The 24,966-nt window shown below is 41.0% G+C and overlaps 2 protein-coding genes across 4 annotated transcripts; one reads left to right on the top strand and one right to left on the bottom strand.

The window, feature by feature from the left end:
- Positions 1–4,060: 4,060 nt before the first annotated feature.
- LOC121187729 (zona pellucida-like domain-containing protein 1) lies at positions 4,061–6,984 on the top strand. Its single transcript, XM_041047124.1, has 10 exons — positions 4,061–4,160; positions 4,256–4,482; positions 4,783–4,967; positions 5,082–5,154; positions 5,234–5,331; positions 5,415–5,495; positions 5,615–5,786; positions 5,930–6,029; positions 6,469–6,498; positions 6,698–6,984. The coding sequence occupies exons 1-10, from the start codon at positions 4,061–4,063 to the stop codon at positions 6,832–6,834; spliced, it is 1,203 nt and encodes a 400-aa protein (XP_040903058.1). The 3' UTR covers positions 6,835–6,984.
- Positions 6,985–8,976: 1,992 nt separating this feature from the next.
- On the bottom strand, positions 8,977–24,602 carry sytl2b (synaptotagmin-like 2b). Of its 3 annotated transcripts, XM_041047121.1 has the most exons (20): positions 24,471–24,602; positions 23,116–23,295; positions 21,276–21,439; positions 20,661–20,772; positions 19,267–19,315; positions 19,038–19,140; positions 18,500–18,938; positions 18,211–18,422; positions 15,177–17,681; positions 14,310–14,423; positions 14,176–14,226; positions 13,985–14,079; positions 13,774–13,890; positions 12,768–12,937; positions 12,103–12,205; positions 11,804–11,965; positions 11,478–11,562; positions 10,869–10,971; positions 10,572–10,777; positions 8,977–10,275 (listed from the first exon to the last, which is right to left on the bottom strand). In XM_041047121.1, the coding sequence occupies exons 1-20, from the start codon at positions 24,593–24,595 to the stop codon at positions 10,133–10,135; spliced, it is 5,238 nt and encodes a 1,745-aa protein (XP_040903055.1). In that variant the 5' UTR covers positions 24,596–24,602; the 3' UTR covers positions 8,977–10,132. The 3 variants fall into 3 exon arrangements, with proteins under 3 accessions (XP_040903055.1, XP_040903056.1, XP_040903057.1); XM_041047122.1 differs by lacking the exon at positions 13,774–13,890; XM_041047123.1 differs by lacking the exons at positions 20,661–20,772; positions 21,276–21,439; positions 23,116–23,295; positions 24,471–24,602 and adding an exon at positions 20,061–20,121.
- Between the last annotated feature and the right edge of the window lie 364 nt (positions 24,603–24,966).

Raw genomic sequence — 24,966 nt, 5'->3', positions numbered from 1 at the left:
ACTGTTAATTTTACTTGAGTAAAGGATCTGAGGAAGGAGAATTCAAGTGTTGTATAACCGTTTGCAGTCAACGAAAGTACTAGCAGACTGTGGGAGAAAGCAAAAGCACATTAAACCACACCTTCAAGTGCCAGTGTGTCATTTTAGAAGCATCAAGGACACTGATATGTAGGTTAATACCTCTAAAATACACAATCTGTCAAGCAGCTCCAAATATTAATGTGGGAATTGATACTGAGATCAGGGTGTATTACTAAAAACAACAAGTGGGTCACAGATCATCAAGTTTTAGAACAAATAAAGGGATTGGTTTACCATTTACTGTGCAGTACAAACAAGAGAGTTGTGTCCTGATGCGACCTTTTAAAAAAAGGAGCTCCTCCTATGTTACTGCCGCAGCATGTTATGATAGACCTACAGCTCAGGTGTTGCATGTGTTTGAGAGTGTGACTCAGTGTACAGCATGGTCTATTTAGAGTCAATAGGTGTTGAAAATAAAATCTATTGTACGGTTACACTAAACAACTCAATACTTTCCGGTTTAGTTGAGGCTGTAAATGATCTAACAAGTGTTATACAATGTTTACAGATAAAATGTTTATACATGCTAGTATAAAACAGGAAAAGCATGTCTGCAAATAATTGATCAAATGCAAATAATTAGTGCTGTATAGTTACAGGGTTGAACATCATAATTGAATTTGCCATTCAAGTTACCAGCTGTGCTTGACTGTCCACTTTTGAATTCAGGTCTGCACAGGCTCAGGCTGAAATCAGATGCTGACAGCTCCATTGTTTTCATTTAGAGTGGAAATGAAAACATGATTAAAAATGTCAGGTTTTATGAAAACATCGGCTGTTCACCGTGACCGTGTTATGTAATTTAGGTGGGCAATGAATTGTATTTTTTGGTGGAGTGTTCTCAAGAGTCCCTTCAGTGGATGCAGCTGCTTTTAGTGTCACAGGCCTTTAGGGACAAGACACTTGTTTAGTCCCCTGAGACTTACATGACTACCATTGTTGTTTCAATGTAAACATCCATATAGACTTTTGTTCCCATTGGGAGTGTATGAAGTTTATTATTCCTCACATTCCTGAGAGTCACATTCATGGACACATGACAGTGTTATGTATATGTCTGACTTTGTTGCAAAGCCTAAACAATGCCTGTTGATAATGTAAAGCTCAGCCAAGACACAAACATGAGTCAGATGGATGAAGCCACTCTTTGCTGGGAATAAGTGGAAAATATTACATGGAGATTGGTTGCCAGGGGAAACAGTTAGCCTGAGTCTTTCCAACTGTTTCAAAATTCTCATAGCAGCCCCTCTAAAGCTCACTAATTAATGTTTGGTTATTAAATTAGTAAAAAAGTAAATTTGATTATTGCAGAATTATAACGAAGATACAAGCAAGACAGTTTACAGTTGAACAATAAACTTGTTAGTCATCTGAAGGATAAACTATGGAATGGTGACACTGTTTCCGAGTGACCTAAAAATACCTTCGGTATTTCTGTTCTACAATTTCTTGTCACTTATTGACTGACATACCTTTATACACTGATACTGATATATCTGTGATAAGCTGGGCCCTAGAATCTGTGCGTCACGGCAGAGCTCACAATGCACGCTGCTGGCTTACTTGCGAACACATTCTTTCCAAGGTAAAACTGTTATGAGACTAGAGTTATGAGAGTTATGAGACAGAGGCGGAGGCTATGAGTTTGAATAAGAGATTATTTATCAACAAACTTGTATCAGTGGTTGAGAGTAGAGCAGCAGGGTCTTTGTGGCCAGAGGAGAGCAGAGGTTGGCCGTGGAGGAACCAGGGGGAAGGTTGAGACTGGTGTGAGGCTGAGGCAAGATTGAGGAGAGAGCTGAGCAGGGCAAGGCAAGGCAAGGCAGGGGGAATAGGCAGAGGGAAGCAAGGCAATGTGGGTCCAGAGAACCAGGGAGAACTGAGCAGTCTCAAGGTAGATCAGTGGGACGGAGGCAGGTTGCTCTGCAGGCAGAGAATTAGCAGAAGGTTCAGAAGATTCAGAAGATTGGAGCTAATTAGCAGCTTGCCGCCTGACACCTGTGTACCTGATGCACAACACAGACAGACAGAAAGAGAGAAGCTCCTGGCTAGGAGGGAGAGGGGACAGAAGCAGTAACCTGCAGCACAAACTAACTATATCCCCTCTCTTTTAATTTTTCAGATTTGTTTTGATCTTGGGTCCTGACCTAGTTGTGTTAGCGATTCCCCAAGGTGCCCACGTTTACTGCTTGTGGGTCCAAGTTTTGAAGAAATGTGCCTTCAGTAACACCGATGGCATTGCTTGCAGACAAATGCTTATTTAGACAACAAAGGAGATTAAAACTGGCATTTGACATCTGATATGTCTAAAGTAATCCACCAGGCACCTTTTTCAGGCTGTACTTTCATGGTGTATTGTGGTGGTGTTCTTCAGGGACCCGAGTTACTCAGGAGTCCCTTTCGTGTCATGATGCTTCACAAAAGACTTTGGGTTTCTCTCAGATAGGTGTGTCTCTGATTTGCGGACTGTACAAAATGGCACTGAATTTTTCTATTTACAGTTTACAGCCTGAGGCCATAACAAAAACTGATCCATTACAAAACTCGGACTCTGTGGCACAATAATGAGACTTTTATCACATCAAACAATCTCAAAAGAAAGTATTTGTGAGCAGATCCCTGATCCTGTTCTTTCATAGTCTGATGAAACATTGTTATTTGAAACATTGCTTGTGTGTATACATTATGCTTTCCATACCTTGTCCATACCTAGTACAACAGTCAAGTGTTTTTCCCTCTGCTATTAAGCTTGCATTACTGTACATATAAAGTTGAATCTTATGCCAGCGCAAATGTGAGACCATTGCTAATACATTACTGCATTAGTTCAAAGCCAACGGCTGTAAACAGAGCATCAAGAGGAGACAAAGTCAGAACCAGTTTTCAACATTTAAATCCAAAGAATGCGGTCAGTGGTTTCAGAGTTTTTGTTTGAACTCATTTGAAAATATCTTCAATTTAACAGCAAGGAAAGAACCATTATACCCATAATTTTGGTGCGGATCTGGTTAAAGGGGCAGATCCAGGAATTTTTTCTTTCTTTCTTCAACATTACATTTTTTTTGCAATGGAGTTAACGGTCCAGGGTCTACCACACTTCTCGCCCAGTGTCAGCTAGGATTGGCTCCAAGACTCCTGAGGCAGAAAGCTGATGATGTTTGAAAAGAAACCTAAATAAAAGACAACATAAGGTGATTGCGAGCCACATGTTGAACTGCATGAGGTTTATTTTACATGAATTGTTATTAAAATTCAAAATGTACATGAAACATGAAGATGTTAAAGGCCCAGCTCACGTTACACTATTGTCTGAGACGTTCCCTTACACGCCCCTTTTGGGGGGCGACAGTATAAATGGAGAGATCTGGGAGCCAATAGCAGGACACAAAATGAAGACTTACAGGTGAGTCCCTGGAATTACTTTATCAAGTATTTTTCCCGGTAGCTTAATGCATTTATATTTACATCGAATTGATTGTGTGAAAAAGACTACACTTTTGTGACAATATTTAAATTGGTAAAATTATTTTTAATTTTTTCAATAATGGATATAAAATTCCACTTACAAATACTGTAATGTTTCTGGATTAATTGGGTCTTTATATCAAACTTGACATATGAGATATAATTTGAGAGTCTTTATCTGATCGATAATGCCAATTTATTTGTAATGTGCAAAATGAAGAATATGTTTGTGTCCTGTGTAAACTTGTGAAACTGAATTTCAGAATATCAGTTATTTCATGTCAAGAAACCTTTATTTGTTTGTTTTCTGTTTTCTTTCAAGTGACTGCTTACTGTCTGTTGCATAATGAGGTTTAAGTAACTTTATAACTTTGTAAGCTTTTCCCTCATGTACTCAAGGGAATATAAAAAAATGTGACCATGTTTTCTTTCAAAGCACTTTCCCTTGAAAGAAGACAGTGAATGCGTTTGGTTCCCATTGTTTTGCTGTTTTTTCATTTCCACACTCAGAACAATGAGGCTGGTCATCCTTGTGTGCCAGCTTGGCCTAATTCTGAGGACAGAGGCTCAGATACCTGAAAGCTGCATTCTTAGTGATACAAACAGACCTCCAGGTTTGTGGCACTTTCTTTGATATTTTCTTTACTTACTGTATTGTTCACACTTCTATCGCACTTTGATTTATATTCTCCCTTTTTATTTCTCCTAGAAAACTCTGACATAACTGTGGTTTGTGGCACTGAGAATATGGACCTGAGCATCTACATTTGCCCAGTGTACCAAGCTCTTTACAATGAGTCGCTGATGGTCCTCAATAATGAGTTCAACAAACCTGGGTGTTTTGGGACTGCTGACTGGAGCGTTGACCCACCAGTCTTAAGATTCAAAATCCCCATAAATGAAAGTGCCATCTCGGCTTGCAATAGTAACTTTAAGGTATTCCTAACAATAGCTCTACCAGTTATTTTCACAGTATACATCAGTTGTGCAACCATGTCTCCTAGAAATTACATTTCAGATTTACTGAAAGATCTCCTGCTATGACATTAAGCTGGTTCAGAATATTAGAACAATTCAAAATCTGTAGCGTTATGTTGTAAAAGTCTGTTTTTTGGTATTAAAGCCAAGAATACTACCATGAATTTTGGTATTCAAAAAAAAAAAAGAACAAAAACAAAAACAAAAATCAGGAAACTGATTTAAACTGTTTTTACAGATCTGTTTCTTATCCAACAGATAATCACTGAGGTTGGGAGTGGACAGTTTTCCGACTTCTCAAACGTCCAGTTTGTCAACATTTCTGGCACGGTTACTTCTGTAGACCCGTCTGCGGGTATGATCACCTATCGCCCACAGATCTTGTACAAGTTCTCCTGTCGTTACCCGATGCAGTATCTCCTGAACAATACTGAACTGGCCGTGTGAGTATGCTACATGACAAAATAACACCTGCACTGAAAGTGAAATAAGCAGGACTGAATTACATTCATCCAAGTATCTAATGCGTGACATGGGTAATGTTTCACTCAATACAGATCAGGTGTGAATCTTGCCATACGAGACAACAATGGCAGCTTCATCAGCACACTGAGTATGCAGCTCTACAAAGTAAGGCCTGCTGTAGCTTTTAAAAATGGACTGGGAGTGTTTCCGAAAACATTTCATGACTTGATTTTGTTTGGAACAGGACGAACAGTACGTAGACATCCTAAATATCCCACAGACAGGACTCAACCTGAAGACCAAGATTTATGTTGCAGTTCAAGCTACCAATCTAACAGACAGGTAGTTTGCCAGGCTTTGCCATATTAATATTAACTATATTTATAAGAAAAAACACTTTTAATTCCACCTGTCTGTCCTCAAAGGTTCAACGTGCTGCTGGACAGATGCTATGCAACAACAAGTCCATACCCTTTCCTTAACACATATTATGATCTTTTTGTAGGGTGAGTCTCATGTATTCAAGCACAGTATATGATACCTCGCACTCACTCTGACAGTCAGCTCTAAACTAACGCTTTGTACTTGCCCGGTAACACTACCTGTGTCTTTGTTTTTGCCCAAGGTGTACACGTGATGCACAAACTAAGGTGGAGCTCAATGGCCTGTCTCAGAGGGCCCACTTCTCCTTTGAGGCCTTCAGATTTGTGGAGCACAAAAATCTGACAGTTTCCACTTTCTACCTGCACTGCGTCACCAGACTCTGTGAGGTGTCCTCGTGTAACACATTATTGCCTGTGAGTACACTTGTTTTTGATAAATTCACCAGACTTCCATTAAGAGACCTAATGTAATTTTAAGATACCACAAATCAGTACATCATGTAGATAAATCAGGGTTTTGTTTTGTTTTGTTTTTTGTCTTTTTTGATTTTCGGCAGAACTGTGGTTCCCAAAGCAGGAGAAAGAGAGAGACCCAGGATGTGTCGGCCAACGCTACAGTCACATCACCTGCCATAGTTGTGGGCAAACAGAGCAGTGGTGCGTCCTTAGAGCAAAATACAGCAAACAAAGACATCCCTTTATCCTATAATAATAACTCTTTATATGGTGATTAAAGATAGACATGCTAAAGTAGATTTGCTTGATTGATTGATTAAATCTGACTGGAAATTCTTGTTTAAAGCCTATGAAAATATGTGGTAAATAACAGGGTTAGTCTTTTTTGATTAATTGTAGCCATTAAAAGCAAAAACACCATATGTGTTCCAGTAACTTTACACTTTTATATGAGTCAGTACATTAACAATCAACCTTTAGACAAAGCCAGACTAGCTGTTTCCTTCTGTTTCCAGTCTTTATGCTAAGCTAAGATAACCATCTGCTGGCTGTAGCTTCACATTAAACAAAACACACACACACACACACACAAAAGTACACTCTGCCAACTGCTGACCATAGTTTTGGTTTCATTTTTCAGGAGATTCTACAACTTACTTGGCTTCTCATGGTAAGAATCGGCTGCATATGTCACATTATATGATGTGTCTGTCTGTATGAACACGCTGTAATGAACTGGGTAAAACTGCCTTTGATGAACTACTTTCTTGGTTCATGCTCATTCAGTAATTAGCACCATTAATTACTATACTCATGAAGTATGTGATTGTCTGATATTGTAAAGCGTTTCTTCCTCCCTGCTCCTGCAGGTTTGGCATCAGAGACCAACTACAGCAGCCCTGTGGTGGCTGTAATAATATGCATCGTCATCCTCGCAATTCTCCTCATCGCCATGGCCATATACTTTGCGTTGTACATCAGGAGGAGAAAACCAATCATCCACTAACAGCCACTGGCTGAGTGAAGTCTCTTCGCTTATTTCCCAAACTGCCAGTTTAGTACTTCATCATCTGCTAGTAAAACAAGCCATGTGAAACAATAGTCAGAAACATAATCCTCTCATACCACTATGTACAGTAGCTTTTCCATTTCACAAACAGAGCATCATAACACGGTGGTCAGCAATTATCTTGGCATGCAACTTTATAATCATGATGAATCACATAGTTTATTAATGTGGAGACGAGGGCACAGAATCTGTATAATAATTGTGTATTATAATTAAATGTTAGCTTTAATCATGTTGTCACAGTCATATCAGTTAAAAATGGTTTACTTTTAAAATGTGAGAATGATGAAGTATTCACGCTTTAGTCTTTGACAAAATGCACCATTAAAGTCTTAATATTAACCTTGTCTCTTAAGGGTGAACAGACAGAATCAACTAAAACTTAAAGGTTGGTGTAAATGATGAGTACTTGGCAAATATAAGTCAAGTTGGATACTTCTGCAGATCATACAGATCTGAGCAACAGTTTTTTGCTCCCTCCCTTGCTGGTTTATCATTACATAAACATCATTCTTGTGTTTGTGTCCACCTGATGAGTGTGAGTCCAATTTCTCAGCTCTGTTTTTAGTCTCTTTAGTCCAACTCCCAAGGGAGATATTTGGCTGTTTTGAGACTAAATGCTCCACTGTGTTCACCAGCTAGTCACTAACTGTCTGCTTTTTGGTGCTAAGCATGTAATGAACAGTGGGTCTGCTGTCTCCAAAAAAGGGACGCTATGAGAGCTGTAAAACAGTACAGTGACGAGCCGCACAGCTAAACTATGAGCTGAAAAGTACTAGCTGCTTCAAATAAACATAAAATCTTTCAACCTGGAGGTGGCACTCAATACAAAGTCAGGGGATCACAAAAGTCATCTGGGATCCATTGAATTTTACCAGTTTTTACCAGTACCAATTCATCAAGTAGATGTCAAGATATTTCATTGTGCGACTGAAAATGTTTACCTGCTGGAGGTGGAAGATGGGAAATCAGCGGATCAACAAAGTAAACAAAAACCAAAAATGTCAACTTGCTGGTGATACTAAAGGAAAAATCAGGGGATCACCAAATTCAGTAGGTTTAATTTCCTGGTGTTCTGGATTTCAAACAAGATATTCACTTTTGGCAAAACAGCAGCATGCACACACACCTGGTCACACAGGTCTGGTGTGGTGAATACTGTTCTTACCAGTGTGTGTATTTATCATCATAAGGGGAATAAAGACAGCAGAAACAAGTCAGCCTCAAGCCTTACTCAGTGCACTAAAATGTCTTAACCCCAGCAGTCTGTATTTAGAATGTATTCCACCCACCATCTCACAGCTGCGTCCCTTTCAGTGAAATGGCACAAAATCCGTAAACAGTAAAAACTATGAGAGTCGTCAACAACAACATCAAAGAAACCTAAATAAACTGTGAAACTGGCACACACAAGGTTAGGGCTGTCATAACTGCTATATATATAAAAAACCTATTTGTACTAGGGTTTCCTGCTATTGTGAAAGTCAGACGCTGTAGTATCCCATGTCCTTAGCTAGGGTTAGAGCTGGTTCCCAGCTCTGATTCTAGTAAGAATCTTATTACAACACTTTCCTCTTTATATCACCTCCACTTTTTCAATATACCCTTGTGTTTCAATGAGTTAGCATTATAGTTTACACCTCAAAAATGTCAAGCTACTGGAAATGTTCCAGCCAATATTCAAAAAGATGAATTATGTTCACACATAAAAAATGTCAGTGGGCATGTACATTTTTTTGTTGAGTAACTTGTGCATATTGGATGATGACACCCAGCTAATGTTACTCTATTGTGTGAGAAGTTCTTACCTTTTTGTTATTTGGTGGCTTTTATAAAAGGAGAGCTCAGGAAAAAAATAACAGACACAAGATGAAGACTTACAGGTGAGTCCCCCGAATAACTTATGTAAATATATATGTAAAGAAAATGATGTAAAGAAGTGATTTAGCAGAAAGGCTCATTCTAATATCTGTTTATTCAGTGTATTTACATCTCTTCACTTAAAACAAAAGGCTAAGCTAAGCTAACTGGCTTTGGGCTGAATTTTAATAATTTAGAATTATAAAAAAAATTCGCGAAAGTTGTCCTGTGTTTAATTTCTTTAATCCCACTTGTGGTTAATACATTTAAGTGCAATAGTTCGTCATATGTCAGATATGCTTCCTTATTAAAATTACATCTATAACAATACTGTCAGAATATGTGTTAGTCTAAGAAATTATGTTTTCAGAAGGTACAGATGCTTAAGTGAATAAAAGGCTGTGAGAACAGTTTGAGGTGACATAAGGCAGATACAGTATATACTGTTAGGGTTGGTTTCTTAAAGGTCCGGTGCATGAAAAAGTACATTACCCAGTGTTTTAGCATTGCTTTATAAAAGACATGTCAAAGTAAAGATACTTAAGAGGGATATACAGCTCACTAGACCAAAGCTATACAGTGCTGGGATTTAAAAAAAAAAAAAAAAAAATCACTAATCTGATAGACTGATTTTGTGCAGAAATTAACTTTTTCTCTTAAAAAAAGTTCCCCTGAACATTTTTACAGTTGTTATTGTGGACATTTTAGTTCAATCCCTTGAGAAACTTAAATAAATAAACATGAATAATTTTTAAGGCTAATAAGTTAATATTGGCCTTACAACAAGATAACTGCGATTAGCTGTCTATATATTTGGGTAGTGACGAGGTGTGCTGCACACTGGGAGCAACTAAGACACTGCTTTAGAAAACAAAAGAGTGGATCCTTACACCTCTGGAAAGCCAAGAGTGTGAATGAAGCCTTTATTCAAGAGGCCAATGCGCACTTTAAACACCATAAGGGTTTGGCTTTCGCCTCCTTCAAGGCATTCAACATGAATACCACCAGAGAAAGAGAAGTAATGGAGAATATAGGACAATGTAGTCAAGAAAATGCTTAGTGTGGTTATTAATTACAGCTATACAGATGCTCTGACTGAATTACCTGTTTCTTTTTGTATTTTGTTACGTTATTTATATGTAATTCAGTTTTTAAATTTTTTTGTGTGTGTTTATTGGAGTGTGATTGATGAATGACTTCTGTTTATGCAGTTTTTTTTTTTGTCTGGTGACATTCTTAAAAAGCCTGGCATCACATTGCTGTAAAATTACTGCCAAATGATTGATTAGCAATTTTTTAAAATCCTTATAAAGCTTTTCCTGACTGAATTTGAATCAGGACACATGATCTTTAAAACAATTACTTTACTGTGTTTTTACTTTTTAGTAAGAGAGTTCACCATTCTTAACGGGAGTACGTCCTCCACCCATTCATTAGGGGAAGCCATCATCCGCTCCCACAGGGCCACCTCGTAGGGCGTTGAGTCCATCCAATCCACCACTGCTCCATAACTTTTGCCTACAGAGACACACACAGACAAATCAAAGTATTAAGAACACATCTATTCACTCATACCCTGTGTTTTCATAGCTTTTATTCTGTTACTACTAAACAGGTTACTACCCTTTGTATGTGATCAATCTATACACAACATATCAGCATGCTCAGCCACCATTGTTGCAACTTAATGTAAAAATCTAAGATCTAAGATTTCTGTTTTTTGAGATATATCTACATAAGAAGTATCACCTAGATTATTTTACAGTTGCTGGAAATGCTGGAGAATTACATAGACCTCTCCCAACCACCAATACCTGTCCCAACTCCGAGCCTCAGGCCCCCCAGCAGGTTGCTTGCTAGCCTGTCTCGGTCCCAGACAGTGAGCTCCACGCAGGCCTCCATTAGATCAGGCTCTCTGATGCCATCGTACACCATCGTGTGGTTAAACACCGGATCTGCTGTCCTCCGCAGCACACGTGTTTTCTGCCGACTCTTCCTGCTCGTGTCTGGCAGCACGAAGCTTGAGATGATGGGGAAAAGGAAACATGTTGATTGTTCCAGCAGAAAACTTCGGTTGACAGCCGCACCTGTGAAGAATGTTTTATGCATACCACTTAACATATGGGTCAATGGTGGCCCTGATCAGAGGCAGGTTCTTGCATTCTTTCACCCAGATGTGAACCTCTCCGGTGTTGGGACCGTCTTTAGTTACACCTTTAAAGAAGAAAGGTGTATGTGTGATTAGGCCATGAAGCCGAAACTCAATAACAAAATTTTTGCTTAATCAAGAGTTAAGAATCTGACTTTTTTTTTTACCATATATACAGTTAGAAAACCAGACTGAATCAAAAAGTAGTAACAGTCCTTTGGCTGCTAAACATTCTGTTTTTCTTTAGTAAAAACACTCTGGCTTACTGCACTAGTACAATGCACTAAATGAATATTTCCATAGCTGTTACCTGTAATTGAAAACTTGATGAAATTATATATTGGTTCAGTTCAGTGTGTAATTCCACATAACTCAATAAGGCATTAAGCTAGCTAAACCAAGTCACACTGGAGAAAACACCTCAGCCTAACTCCTGCTGAATTTAACGACACTTTCTCATTTGTTTACTTTTTGGATTGATTAAGTATTAATCAATCCAAAAAATCTATTTTGGATTAATATTTGGATATAATATACTTTTTAAAATAGTACAGCAAGACTGCATGTTGACCTTCACTGTGGGTGATCTGTGGCAGGTAGCGTATGGCTAGTCTCATCTCTCCTCGGCCGTTTGATGGCGCTAGAGTGGGTGTAGTCTGAAATGTTTTACACAAGACACGTTACATAAATAGTGCATCCAAAAATCCATCATGAAGCTCCAGAATTCCTTTGTACACAGGTTACACAATGTCCGCGGTGCATGTGATATACCCAGCTCAAATAGACTCTGGGGAAATGAGCAGGCCGACCACATTCTTAGATAAACTGTTGTTTTCTGATGAGAAAACTAGTACAATGGCTAAAGCAGCCTGTTTGTGTGTGTGTATTTCTTCTTACCCTTGCTTTCAGGGCTAAGTAGTTCATCTGGGTGTGATCAAAGTCCCACTTGGAGAGGTCCACGTCTACCTCGCCGAGGAAACTGTTCCTGCCAAAGGTGTCGTGATGCCAAACCGAGAGAATGAGCGTCTGAGTTCTGAGGTACTCCATGCGAACACGATACTGTAAGGACAGAGACGAGGGAGCTGCTTTTGTTTGTTGATTTTCAGACACGGCGAGTATTAAGCGTGACAGTGTGAGAAAGTATCTGTGTGCGTTTAGCACAATACTGGCATTTCACAGCATCTGTGGATTCTTACTCTGAGGATCTCATTGAAAGTTGGATTCAGTGTCTTCTTCTTTACAGATGTTTTCCTCTTTCCCAGATTAGCTTTGTCAGGTACCAAGTAGCTTTTGACATAGCTTAAAAAGTAGGAAAAAAAACAGTCACAGTTAGAGACCAACATTTACTTTTTGACTCACATGTCAACAACTGATAAACTAAAATAACCATTACATTCATTAGACTGTACTTATTTAATAAAATGTAAGTCTACATAACTCTTGTTTTATAGTAGTAGAGTTTAAATACAAAAGAAAGTTCATAGATCATTGCAGGTCCTTCATTGATTTATCCCCCACAAATGAATTTTTCCAGAGACTGTTATTCAGTGGTTGTTAAATTTCAGAAACCTGAGCAGTCACAGTTATTTAGGCTGCTTAGAGAATAAAAGGAAGGAATAAAAGCTGCGCACTCATAACTCAACATCTTGGCACTCTGCCTTCCTCAGAATAAAGCGTCTTCTTACACCAGTACAGTAACTTAAGGCCCTTGAAAACTTATTCATGAATAAATTGTTGTTGCTAAATAAGCAACCTCAGAGTTATCGTTGAAAAAGAGAGAGAGAATCAGAGAATGAACACTACATACAATATGAAAACATCTGAGAACTTGCTCACTAAGGACTTCAGGTACACTACTCACGGATCTGAGCGACCCCTCTTTGGGTCGACTGCAGCCAAGTCCCGGCACTCAGCCACAAAGATGTGAAACTCTCTGAGCCTCTGAACGTAGTTGATGGAAAACTGGATATTTCCCTGAACCTCCACATTCCCAAAGTCCCCGCTGTACATGGTCATTACACTTCCACTCAGCTGGGAGCACACACAAACAAGCAACCCAACATTTTACATTATCAATGATGACTGTAGTCATTACAGAAATATTTTTATTGGGCAATTTGTGGCTTGTGTGTTTTCTGAAATTCAAGGACAGAGCTGACCATCTGGCCCTGTTTTTCCCATAGAAAAACTCCAGTAAGAGACCGTGTACTGTTTGAGCTGTGGCAGTTAAAAATATTTACATTTGCAAAAACAAGTCATTCGTTGTCCTCAAAGCCTTTTCTCTTACATAACCTGCTTAAAAACACTTTTGATAAAGCATAAATCTTACTTTTGTGTCACTGGGCCCAGTAAGTATCCTAGCACAGCCTCTTCTTCACCTCATTGTGATGCTGATGAACTCATTACTGCCCCATACGAAGCATGAGGAGAAAAAAACACTTATAGATGACAGCCAACAGCCACAAGGGGCAACAGTGAGTCTATTCCACACTTCCAACACCAGGGCGACAACAACAAAGGCAAGATTTATGCTTTTCAAACTGAATTTTTCAGTTTTGCAAGAGAAAAGCTAAGGATGAGGACAAACTGGTTGGTTTTACAACTGTTCATCTTGCTAACCTCCCAGTACACAGCTGCTTACTGGAGCTTTTCTATCACCATCGTCTCACTACCACGAGTCTGATGGCGATGGAAGTATAGCCCGCGTCTTGTTGACAGAAGCGGTGATACCACTTTTACAAAAAACAAACTGATGCAAATCAGAACTTGAGCTTAAAAGCGAACAAGCAGTGCAGTTTCAGAGAGGAGTGTCTGAGTGTGAAGCATGCTCATGTGTTAGTGGTGCATGCTGCTGCGAGTGAACATACAGAGGACACAGACGCCATGCCAGAGGAGCTGGTGAGGTTAGTCATCGAGCTGCCCGTCATTAGTCTTCCTCGGTGGTAACTATCCTCGAAGGTGGAGTCAGTGTCCCTGCCAACGTCCTGCAACACAGACAGCAGGCACAGAGAGCTCTGTGCACAGGGATGCAGAGCAGGCTTTGACCTACTGGACTAAAACATGTAGCGGTGGTTTTACCTCCTTCTGTAAGAACGAAGGAACTGATTTGCTCATCTTTTTCAGGTGGTCCGGATCCGAAAATAAGGATGAGGAGGGCGACGGGATGGACGAAACTGAAGAGAAGTTGAACGGAAGGCAGAAGATATAACATCTTGACTAAACCACCACCAGAAAAATGCCCATCATGAAAAGGATCAGGCAATTTTTACCATCGCTAATGCGTCTGAGGTCAGCAGCTGGGTCTTGTCTTCTTTCTTGCCCTGTGAGAAACAATCACAGGAATCTCTGTCACCCAAAATTGTCAGTGGCAACATTCAGATTCAAAAGTTGGTGACATGCTTACATGGTGATAAGGATGCTGTGATGTCCTCTATACTTTTAGCCAGATTTTTAGGCCGTGCTTCTGCTCGCCTCAGAGCTTTCCTCACAGGGTTTTGGGCCTCATCATCATTTTCACCTACAGTACGTATTGGGGGAAGAAAAAGCTCGGATTAACTGGCAAACATTTGTTTGCTGGCGTAAGTTTTTCATGCTAGAAATCAGCTGTAACTACTGACATGACAGAAAACAAGGACACTGAACAGACAGTATGTTTAACAGAGAATGAAGACGAAACAACTGTGGAACAACGCTGTCATTAAACTGCTGAAGTGGTGGTTTTGGCAAAACATTTCTTTTTCTGTGTGGTGGCAGTAAAGCTTTGTATCACCCAGCCCACAAACTAAACATGGGCAGCTGATCACAGGTACACACACTGTTTACAGAGGTTTGCTTCTGCCAACACATTTAATCCAACACGGACTTGACATCAAGGATATTGCTGGAAACAACCCGTAGTGATAATAAACTGTCCACAACTATGCAAACAGCTAGAGTTGGTCCACTTCAAAACATGCATTAAAAACTGCTTTATTTTCAGTACACTGAGAGAATAATGTAAAGATAAAAGTCTTCTGTTCAATGTTGACTGAATAAATTTGAATTTCATATTAATTTCAATGCCAACTCTTAGTTTCCTGTTTCCAAAGTCAAGAATGAACGTTTTGAGGTGTGACAGTACATCTCATATTCAAATATTAGCCTGTTACGGATGCAGTGACAGCATGTTGACATGTAAACTGCATCTTTAGAGGGAATTCTGTTCTTTGAGTTACATCAGACTGTTGACTGTTCTATTAGACTCTAACAAAAAAAAAAAGTTGGTGCTCACGGTTTGAACTGATCCTCGAGTTGGACCAGGTTTCTGATGTACTGCTCACAGACGACTCCTGGCCCGTGTCTGAACTGCTGTAGGTTGCCCACTGGGGGCGCTGATTAGTTTTGTTACCCTTCCTGCTGTAACGCTCCTCTGAGCCCACTGGGGTGCTGGTTCTCACTGGCCCGTTCAGGTCAAATTCATACCCGGTCTTGCCCTCTGACCCCTCGTCGTTTACAGCTGGGGCGAGTGAGGTGTGGACGCTGGTCTTATCGGTCATGCCCAGGTAATGACGGTAGTCTCTGGGAACAAATGCTCGTGCTCGGGGAGTCAGAGTCTCAGTTTCTTCTGATGATCTTCTCAGCGTGGGGCCTTTTTCAGTGGCCTGCCTCTGCTTCCTGCTCTGGGAGTGGACAGGGCTGATATCTATTTTAAGCTGGCCTTGATCGTTTTCATCAGGAAAACTCAGAGCGAACATGCTAGTGGCGCGACGCAAAGAATTTCCACGACTGCTTGAATTGCTAAAGCTGTCTTTTCTGCTTTTTGGAGAGCGAGTCTCTTTTCCTGAGCTGCTCTGTGGTTTTGTGGATTTCTCCTCTCTACCGGAGTCTTTTGAGCTCCTTCTGGACTCAGCTGTCGTATAATTAGACAGGCTGTTTTTGCTGTCGTTCACTGCTCTTGGCCCAGACCCCATCTGTCTATCATGTGGCGACTTTGATCTGCTCTGCGGAGATGAAGATGATTTCAGGACAGCTGGTCTTGTTTTTTCGACAGTGGAGGACAAACGGTAAATCTCTGGGTCAGCGCTCTTTAACTCCTGAGATGGAAGCTGGCCACTCATTGCCTCTTTCCTTTTAGGGCATTTGGGTTTGTCAGAGGAAAATGATCCCTTGGTATCGGACGTGGCCTCGTCCCAGAACTCGCGCAGGGTGTTGAACTGTGTTCGGCTCGTGCTGAGGCTCGGGGACGACTTTTCTATTCTCTGATTCAAAGGAAGAACAGTAAAATTATGATGATTTCTATTGGAGTCTTCCTCATCGCTGCCTGAATTGTTTCCAATTGACCTCAGATCGTACTCTGACTTTGTAAATCTTTTATTCAGCTTTGCCTGATTTGCACCACGGGCGACTCTACCTTCCCCAAGAGTTTTAGCTTTGCCGGTGTAAAACATGGGCTTGTTCCTCTCCTGCTCCCAGAAAGATTTAAGCTGCTTGATCCTCTCTGTTGTACTTTCTTGATGTGTCAAACGAGGGCTATTAGTTCTGTCTTTATTAGACACATCCTCTTTTCTTTTAGGAGACATGCTTGATTGCATGCTTTTATCGTCACTGTCCCTCCTCCTCACGTCTTCACATGAACCTCTGCGAAGTTGTGCTTTAGAGGTGATTTGCACATCATTCCCACCTTGCCTGAAGTCCATGTCTCTGGATAAAGAGAGCTTCTCAGAGTCCGGAGTGTCCCTTGTTTGGACATCAGTATCCACCTGAGAAACAGGCACAGTTTTTGACAGCTCTTCCTGCATTGGAGTTTCTCTTGATTGGGAAATACTGTCAAGTTGTGGATTTGGTTTGACTGAAGAGACACTCTCAGACTCTGGACTGAGTGTAGACTGGATGGCTGTCCTCGGCTGCGAACTGAGCGCGGTTACACATAAAACCTCAGTGTCTGAGCCTCTTCTGTCCGCCACTTGGGGGCTGGATGGCAACTTTAAATAGTCTGAGGTGTATGTTGGGTCGTTATTTATAACCAGACGATCTACCTTCTGGTTGTCATTTAAGTTTTCATTGTCTCTGACATCTTTCTGTGGACTGATTACCAGCTGTTTTTCTCTTTCATCCTCATGATTTGTGGCGTACTCATCATAAGTCCCCTTCCCACTGTATATTCCAGGAGCAGAGGACATATCAGACACTGTGAGGGGTTTGCTCACGGTCCCCTCGTCTTTCTCTGCTGAGAGGTTAACATGTTTTTGTCCTTTGTTGATAAGTATTTTAGGGCCCATGTTGTTTTTCTCCCAGAATGACTTCAGATGAGAGATCTTGGGTGGCTGGCTTTCATTGTCACTATCTTTGACTTCCTGGGACCGGATTCTTTCTCTGGCATCCTTCTGCACCTCTTCTTGTGTTTCAGTCACTTCCTCATTGTCTGTCCTGTCTGTTGCTCTCAGCTCTTCAGCTTCATTCGTCTGTCTTTGTAAATGACTTCTCTTCATTTCAGCAGTCTCCTTCTTTCTATCACTTGTAAAATTCCCAGCATCCTTTCTCACTGAATCTTTGCTTCTTAATTTGCTGGTGTCTACATGTTTGTCCTCTGGACCGTCATCCGTATTTAGCCAATCGCTGCTGTCTGTGCTGCGGCTGAACCAGTCCAGCACCTTCGCAATGGAGTCCTCCTCCTCTCCGGTGGGACTGGTCGCCTGAGTGGATAACTTGAACACGTGTTTCTGATTTGATTTCTTCTGTGACTGCTGATCAGACTTATCTATGAAGTTGAGATCATAAGATACAGGAGGTTCTGGACCTGAAAAGAAAGGCACAAAAAGAGAATAAGATACCTGCCAGGATAAAGTCAGAGAGCTATTACCTGTAGTCAGTCCTACAGTAGGTTTGGTCACTTCTTTTAAATAAAAAAAAAACAGAAGCAACAGCTCATAGACAAATTGTTGCACTAACTTAAAATATCATCTAAAACACAGCTTGTATTCTTTTACATTTTCAGGCACACATAAGCAGCATTGCTGTAGGGATAACAGGGTCTGTCTCTCATTTGGTCCACACAAATTCATGGTCCCCAGAGGATGAATCCTACAGACTTCTTGTATTTCCATCTCTTGCCATCACCAGGTCAAACTTTTTGTTTTGTTGACACTGACATGGTAGCATGGCCACACTGTGATTTAATATCAGCATGTCGATGTTTAGGTAAAAGCACTGCTGTGCTAAAGCCACAGAGCCGCTTGCATAGCTGTCGATGCACTACACTAAATTACGCCTAACTTTTTTTCTCACTCTCTCACGAGTTAGCGGAGTCTGACTGCGACTGAACTTACCCACAGTGCTTTGGGTCAAACTCAGCTCCTCCTTCCTTGTTGCTGTTCCCACACTGCTGCTGTTTTCTCTGTCTGAGTCCTGAACGCTGCTGCTGTGCAGGAAGGCAGCATTCACCCCTGCGTGTTCTCTTCGGGTCTGATCATCTCTTTCGTTGCTCTTCTGTGGGGTTTCTCTCTCGGTTGGGACATCACGTCTGACGTATGTAGCCGGTCTGAAATTGCACAGGTAATGTTAATGAGTCTTACTTGGAGATATGGGTAATAGTTGTACAGGGAATTTTCCACTGACCTGTCTTGTGGTACGGAAGGTGGGTTTCTCTCTCTCTCCTGACTGGAATTAGAGGAAACCTGAGATACATCACACAGTAGCTGCTGGGAGGTTTCATCTGCAGAGCCGGAAGGCCGAGCAGGCAGAGACACCTCATTAGACACTGCAGCTGAACTTTTCTGAGACATTTCGTCTTGGCCTTTCAGGCACGACTGGTTAGAGCTCCCACTGGACCCACGCGGGAGGCTTCGTCTTGGGGCAGGAACGATCCCAGAAGACCCTACCTGAGCATCTAAACCCAGGCCATTGCTTTCTGACTGGCTGCAGGTACGTCTTGAGAGAAACGTCCTTTTCTTTGGCACTGGTCTGAAACCTACAGAAGAGCCCTCTGATGTGAGGGAGCCCCCTGAAGTCTGACTGGCCTCTCCTGCTGGGTGACTCTTCAGTGGAGATATGGGCTCTGAGGGAAACACAGAAGAAAGACAACAGGGTCGTTGTGTCACTTGTTTGTAGTCATTCCCTAAAAATGTGTTTATCTGTTTTCAATTTTGATTCTCACCTGTCTCAGATGACTCCTGAGCCCGGCTGGCCGACATGCCATTATTATTTTCGGGTGGCTCAACAATAATGAGAGATGCATGGTTGAAAGGGTTGTGTCTTGGCTAGAAGGAAAATGAATATATTTAATGTTTTACATCACAATCGCTACAATATGACTAGAACAAGTTTGCACCAAAGAAAGGAAAAATGGAGTGAAAAAGGCCGATCTGTTACACACATACACCTACTGTTCTTGGAGAGCGGACTGCTGAACTTAGATTCTCTTTTTCAGCATCACTGGACAAAAAAAATAAAATGTTTAGTGTTGTGTTTAGTGGAGAAAAGTCAATTTAAAAGAAATACAAACTCTACAGACTGTCAGATGAGGTTACACAGATGAAGTGCATTTTAACAAGATGTGTCTGCTGCTCAAAGGTATACTCATATGCATGACTGGGGCTTTTTGGCTCGTAAATAATCCTGATATCATGGAGAAAAATATCTGCCCAAGCAATCTAGCCAAAATGTCAAAGCAGCTCCAAAAGTATGAGAGAAGACTCTAAAAGATAAACTCACAATAACTGGCATTTTGTGAAGGAAGAAGAGGATTCATTTTACAGGAAAAGACTATTGTTAATTAATTTAGTGACTGCATTTAAAATACATTTGATGCCGGAATAAAACATAGGAATTACATTGCATAACCTATCATTATCAGACTGCAAATAGGGTTTAGGCAATTACATTCTTGGGTCTTGTGTGTTTAGGGAATTTGTATCCCTCTGCACAAAGTACAGAGCCTTGGCAAAGCCAAATATTGACAATACCATTACAGAGGAATATTATGTGTCCCTGCTGAGGCACGAAGTTACGTAATTACACATACATTCTGTGTTGTTTGCCAAGTTTCAGTCAAAATAGCGAAAGCATCCTCCGTTGCAGTAAGTTGCATGCTGTAAATTTACAGTTTGGTTGTAATCCAGTTACTCTCAAAAACCAAAGAATAAAAATATCATCACAGGCAGAAATCAACTGGTATTACCGAAATCGCAGCCACAGGATAGTAACACTAACAGTCACTTCTCGTTTGGAGTTATTATGCCCAGAGCTTTCTTACGTTAAACACTTTGCTAAACTGTCAATCTGTTTTCCCTTCACATGTCACAGACCACATCCTGTAGTGCTGTGAGCAGTACACCACAGTGGCTGCTGCTGGGCCTATAAAACAGGCACATTCCCAGTCAGCACCACCTATGTTTACACAGGCTGAGTCACAAGACACTACACACACTGCGCGCGCACCGATAGAGTGAGAAAGAGGCAGAGGGGAGCTGCTCCAGTATTTCAAACTGACTGAGTTAATGTAATTTGAAAAGGTACTTTCAGCAGAATCTTTAAGGGAGACAAGCAGATAATTCATAATGTCTGCGTGAGAATGTATGATTCTAATAACTCGACCAGGCTGTATCTTGTGACCTAAGTCTTCACACAGCAGAAACACACATACAAGAGTTAATTAAGCGTGGTGCGATATGTGCTGGTCCAATCATTGAAATGTTTACATGTACATGTGAGTCGCCACATCTTGAAACCTCGTTAATAGGCTGGCCATGAAACCTATGAATAAGAAAGGAATGTGTACTTTATCTCCCGTGGCTGTAGTGCCTCCAAACATCTGGCAGGTTTTGGCGGAGCAGCAATGTCTGAGCCTCGACTGTTTGTTGTTCTGGATCTTTCGGTTCTGAGAGACCGATCTGCAAGAGAAAGAGGAAGGCTGAGCTGAGTATACGGGAGATTAAGGAAATGTTTGTTCATTTATTTATTTATTCACCTGTTATCCAGCAGTGGGTTGTATCCTCCAAGGTGTTTTTATGATCCCACAGTTGACTACGGTCTCCCACCAAAGGATAAAACGTTTGCTCAGGGTGAAACCAACATTTAAATCCAACATTCTCAACTACAGTGCAGCTTTACTCAGGTCTTCTTCTCCGCTGTAGCATTTGTTAAATCCACTGTGCAGGCATCAGCACTGGCTGACACAGTCTCAGAGAAGGTTGGATTTAAGTCCTGGTTTTGCTCCGGGCAACATGTTACCCTTCTGGGCAGAAAGCAGACATCTGCGGAGTCATGAAAATACCTCTGAAGACATAACCTGCTGCTGGATAACAGGTAAATAAATAAATAAATAACATCTTTTGACTGAGCCGTGAGAGCTGAAGTCACCAATGGAACCATCAACAGTGGAGAATCAACACACCCAGACCAGGAGTTTTCTTCTGTTTCATGGAGGCCAGGATGATTTCCGAGCCATGTATCTTGTCCATGTGTCTGCGAGACTTGGCCTCGTAAAACCACTCTCCGGTCAGGTACTTCAGATTGCTGTCTGACTGTGAGCTGCTGTTCAGTATTTGCTCCAGTTTCCTGTTGGAAAACCACAAAGGAAACATGTACTAATGCTTAAGCGAAGCGGCTGTTTATAGTTCTTTTATGTATTGTGTTAGTCCAAGCTGAGTGCCATTTCACTCTGAAAGAAAGTTATAAAAAAAAAAAAAAAAGGGTACACAGGACATTGTGCTTCTCTAGCACAGCGGCTACAGAGACACAAGAAGGCACTCTATTGTCAGTGAATAAATACAAGACAACACTTGCTTTAAGCTGCTCTGAATGGAGAATCTGACACCAGTTTGATTCAGTTTGTGCAGCGCTAATCTCCAAATACGAGGTGAAATTTAAAGCCAAGGACAGACAAAGAAGAGACAAACCACCACAGGGTGTTTTGAAGTTGTTCACGCCACATGCATGAATGAGTTTCTGCTCAACTGGAGATGGTTGGAAACAAGCCTACCTTATTTGGTTTCACCCTATTTCATGATTTTATTAGGACTGTCTCAATTCTCTCACTGATTTATTTTACCTTAAACTTTAATCTCTCCTCCCAAAGCACTTTATGCACTCATTTTAAGAAACTAACAGCTTCTATTGCTGTATTTGACATTTACGGTGTATTCTTTTCTACTATTCACTGCTTCATTATCAGCATTATATAACATTTCCACATGATCCATCTAAATAAAGGAATTTGGAAAACATTTCCATCAAGGTAAAATTGAATTACAGAGTCAAAAGAAAAATTCCTGCGCCTTAAAATGACCACACCAACTCATCTTTCCTCTTGAACCACAACGGTCATGTGAAAAAAGGGTAGCACATTATTACAGGCTGCTGGCTTAATCCTTTTACACTAGACTGGTCGGGACACAGCGAGCATTCAGCCTCGCCGTGATGAAAAAGTCAGCGGCCAATTCCATTAAACTCACAATGAAAAGCACATTGTTTCCTGACATTCTTGACTCTTGAAACTGAACGCAGTACATCTGAGGGTAAATTTGGGGTTTTTCTGTTAGTTTAAATGTATTATGACTGATGATGAAGAACGCTGTTTGAGCCCACAGGAGAACTGTTGTTTGTCTTAACGTGACTTTGAACATACACTGCGAGGAATGTCTGACCCCTCCCAGTGATTCAATAAAAAGCTTGGGAACAGCTGATTTTGAGTTTAAGCTGCAATGTTTAACATTTCCCTTTAACTCCCAGCTGACAGGAGGCCTTGTCAGGATGCACTATTGCTAATTTCAACTGTGCGGTCATCAGGCTCTTCACAGGTGAGGTACCTCTCACCATCATGCCTTTAAGGGTTTCTATTCCTGTCTGTCAGAGCAGCATGATCGTGTCCTGTGTGTGGACGCCAACTCGACTGTAATCAAATTGCTCATCTCACACTGAGGCTTCTCAGAGATGGAGGCAACTTCTGTATCCGGCCAAGCTGTTATTGTGTTACTCTATTATGGCCAGACAAGTATCATGACTGGCATGTTTACTGTCCCACAAAGACGTCGTCTCACATAACAGGCAATGGAGGCACTTGGTTGTATTAAATACATAAAATGAAATTAGCTGAATAACATGACATTAGCTCAAATGTTTGTGCACAACATTTCAGCTCATGTACAACAAGTTGAGCAGATAAGAAACAGTTGCTCAGAGTATGATTCTTTAGTTCTTTGACGAAAGCTTGGCTGAAAGTCACGTATTTCTACCTGATTCGTTCCTCCTCGGCCTTCTTCAGTTCAGCATCCCTCTTCAGCACTGTCATTATCATCCCCTGCTCCTCCTCCGTCAGGTAGCTCAGGTCGATCATGGTTCCTTCTCCTGCTTCTCTCAGCGCGCAGATGTGGAAACACTCGGCAGCAGGAAACGACAACCAGCTGGATCTGTCACTGTCAGATAAAACATGCGACAAGAAATTCATATTGTTTCATCCTTTAAAAAAAATAAATAAATAAATACAAATGTGTTTGCTCCCTAGTTCCATAATCTACCCTTGCTGAAAGAACAAAAAGAAGTGAAATGGCCTTTTTAGAAGAACTTTATCCATTTTACACACTGTAGTTACTAGTTAGGATGCAGATATACCATACTATAGGTAAAAAAAAAATCATGATAAGCTTATCAAATACATAGTAATAAGATTACAGTTAAAAAAGTTTTTTCTTCATTCCAGCACCTTTCATCGTCTCACAACCCCTCGCATTTATCTTATGACAGTTGGGAGGGGCCCGACCCCTTGGTTAGAAACCACTGGCGTTTACTTGTAATAGAGCACTTTTACTAAGTGAATACTTCTTTCACAACTGGTTCTTCACCATGTAAAATTGAAATGTTTATTCAGGAAAATAGTTGTTGACACAACAGGTAATAAGTCTGGCTAAAAGACAAACTCAGTCACCGTTGTGGCATTTATTGTTTTTGAAAGATACAGCACTGACTTTGTTAATGATAAAATAATAAAAGTCATGCATGTCACTGTGCAGCTGCAGATTCTGAGACAAAAGTGAAAAAAACTGAGGACACGTGGCAGAAAATATTCTTTTGTTGTTGTTAAATTGTTAAATTTGATTTATTTGATAATGACGTTTCCTAATGTTAAATCTGGCTTCAGGGGAAACACATTGCAGGTTTTTTTTTTTTGTTTTTTAACCAGTGTCCAGAACTGTCAATTTCAAATCATCTCTGCCTTAAACTATAAAAATAGTAAGATTCTGCAGACAACATATTGTCAAACGTCAGGGCTATAGATGATTAAATCATGTGACAGATGGCATTTTCTGGGATATTTTTGAACTAACAAAAAGTGTTTTTATGGCCTTATTTATTAATATATTAAAATGTATGCAAACCTTCATAAAAGTAACATAAGTTTACCAGTTCCTTCTTTAAATTCTTGCTCTCAGTAGCTTCGGAGACTTCTTGCCTTGTATCGTTTACTTTCTGACTACAGGTACCTGACGTGGGTCCTACCTTACAAAACACCTGCAGGCTCCTCTTAAATCGCTCCTGTAATTCCCATCTTCATGTAGTGGTTAAAAAATATAAAAGGTTAAAGAGTTATTACCTCCTCCACAGGTCTCCTGCTGCTGCTCCTGCTGCTGGATGCGCTGGAGTCTCCGGACAGGACAGGCGGTGAGGACAGGAGGGCGGACTCCGTGTGGACAGATGGGGAGGAACCGACATCTGCATCACCCGGCGAGAGGCGACGGCACTAGGCAGCACTTTACTGTGTATCCGCCGTTTGATATGTGGCTGGTGAAGATGCTTGTGAGGAGACATTAAAGGCGAACATTATATCAAACGGAGCTTCTTGTGTGAAATCGGAGGATTGGACGTGTTGATCCATCTGTGCTGTAATAGCAGGCGGCGTCCAGCAGGTGTCCCCAGTTTCCACACGTTGATAACAACCTGTTTGACAAAAGGGTGTGAACATCCCCCTGAGGCAGACAAGGCCAGGAGAACCTGAGGTAGTTCCCACAGCCATGGGCGGATTATGAGAAAATGGGCCCATAGGGCACAGACAAGTAAAAGGCACCCCCACCACCCCACAGGCAGGACCC

This window comes from Toxotes jaculatrix, chromosome 9 (genome assembly GCF_017976425.1).
Source record: "Toxotes jaculatrix isolate fToxJac2 chromosome 9, fToxJac2.pri, whole genome shotgun sequence".
Taxonomy (NCBI): domain Eukaryota; kingdom Metazoa; phylum Chordata; class Actinopteri; family Toxotidae; genus Toxotes; species Toxotes jaculatrix.
Note: the sequence above shows the minus strand (reverse complement) of the source record. Positions and strands in the feature narration are given on the sequence as shown.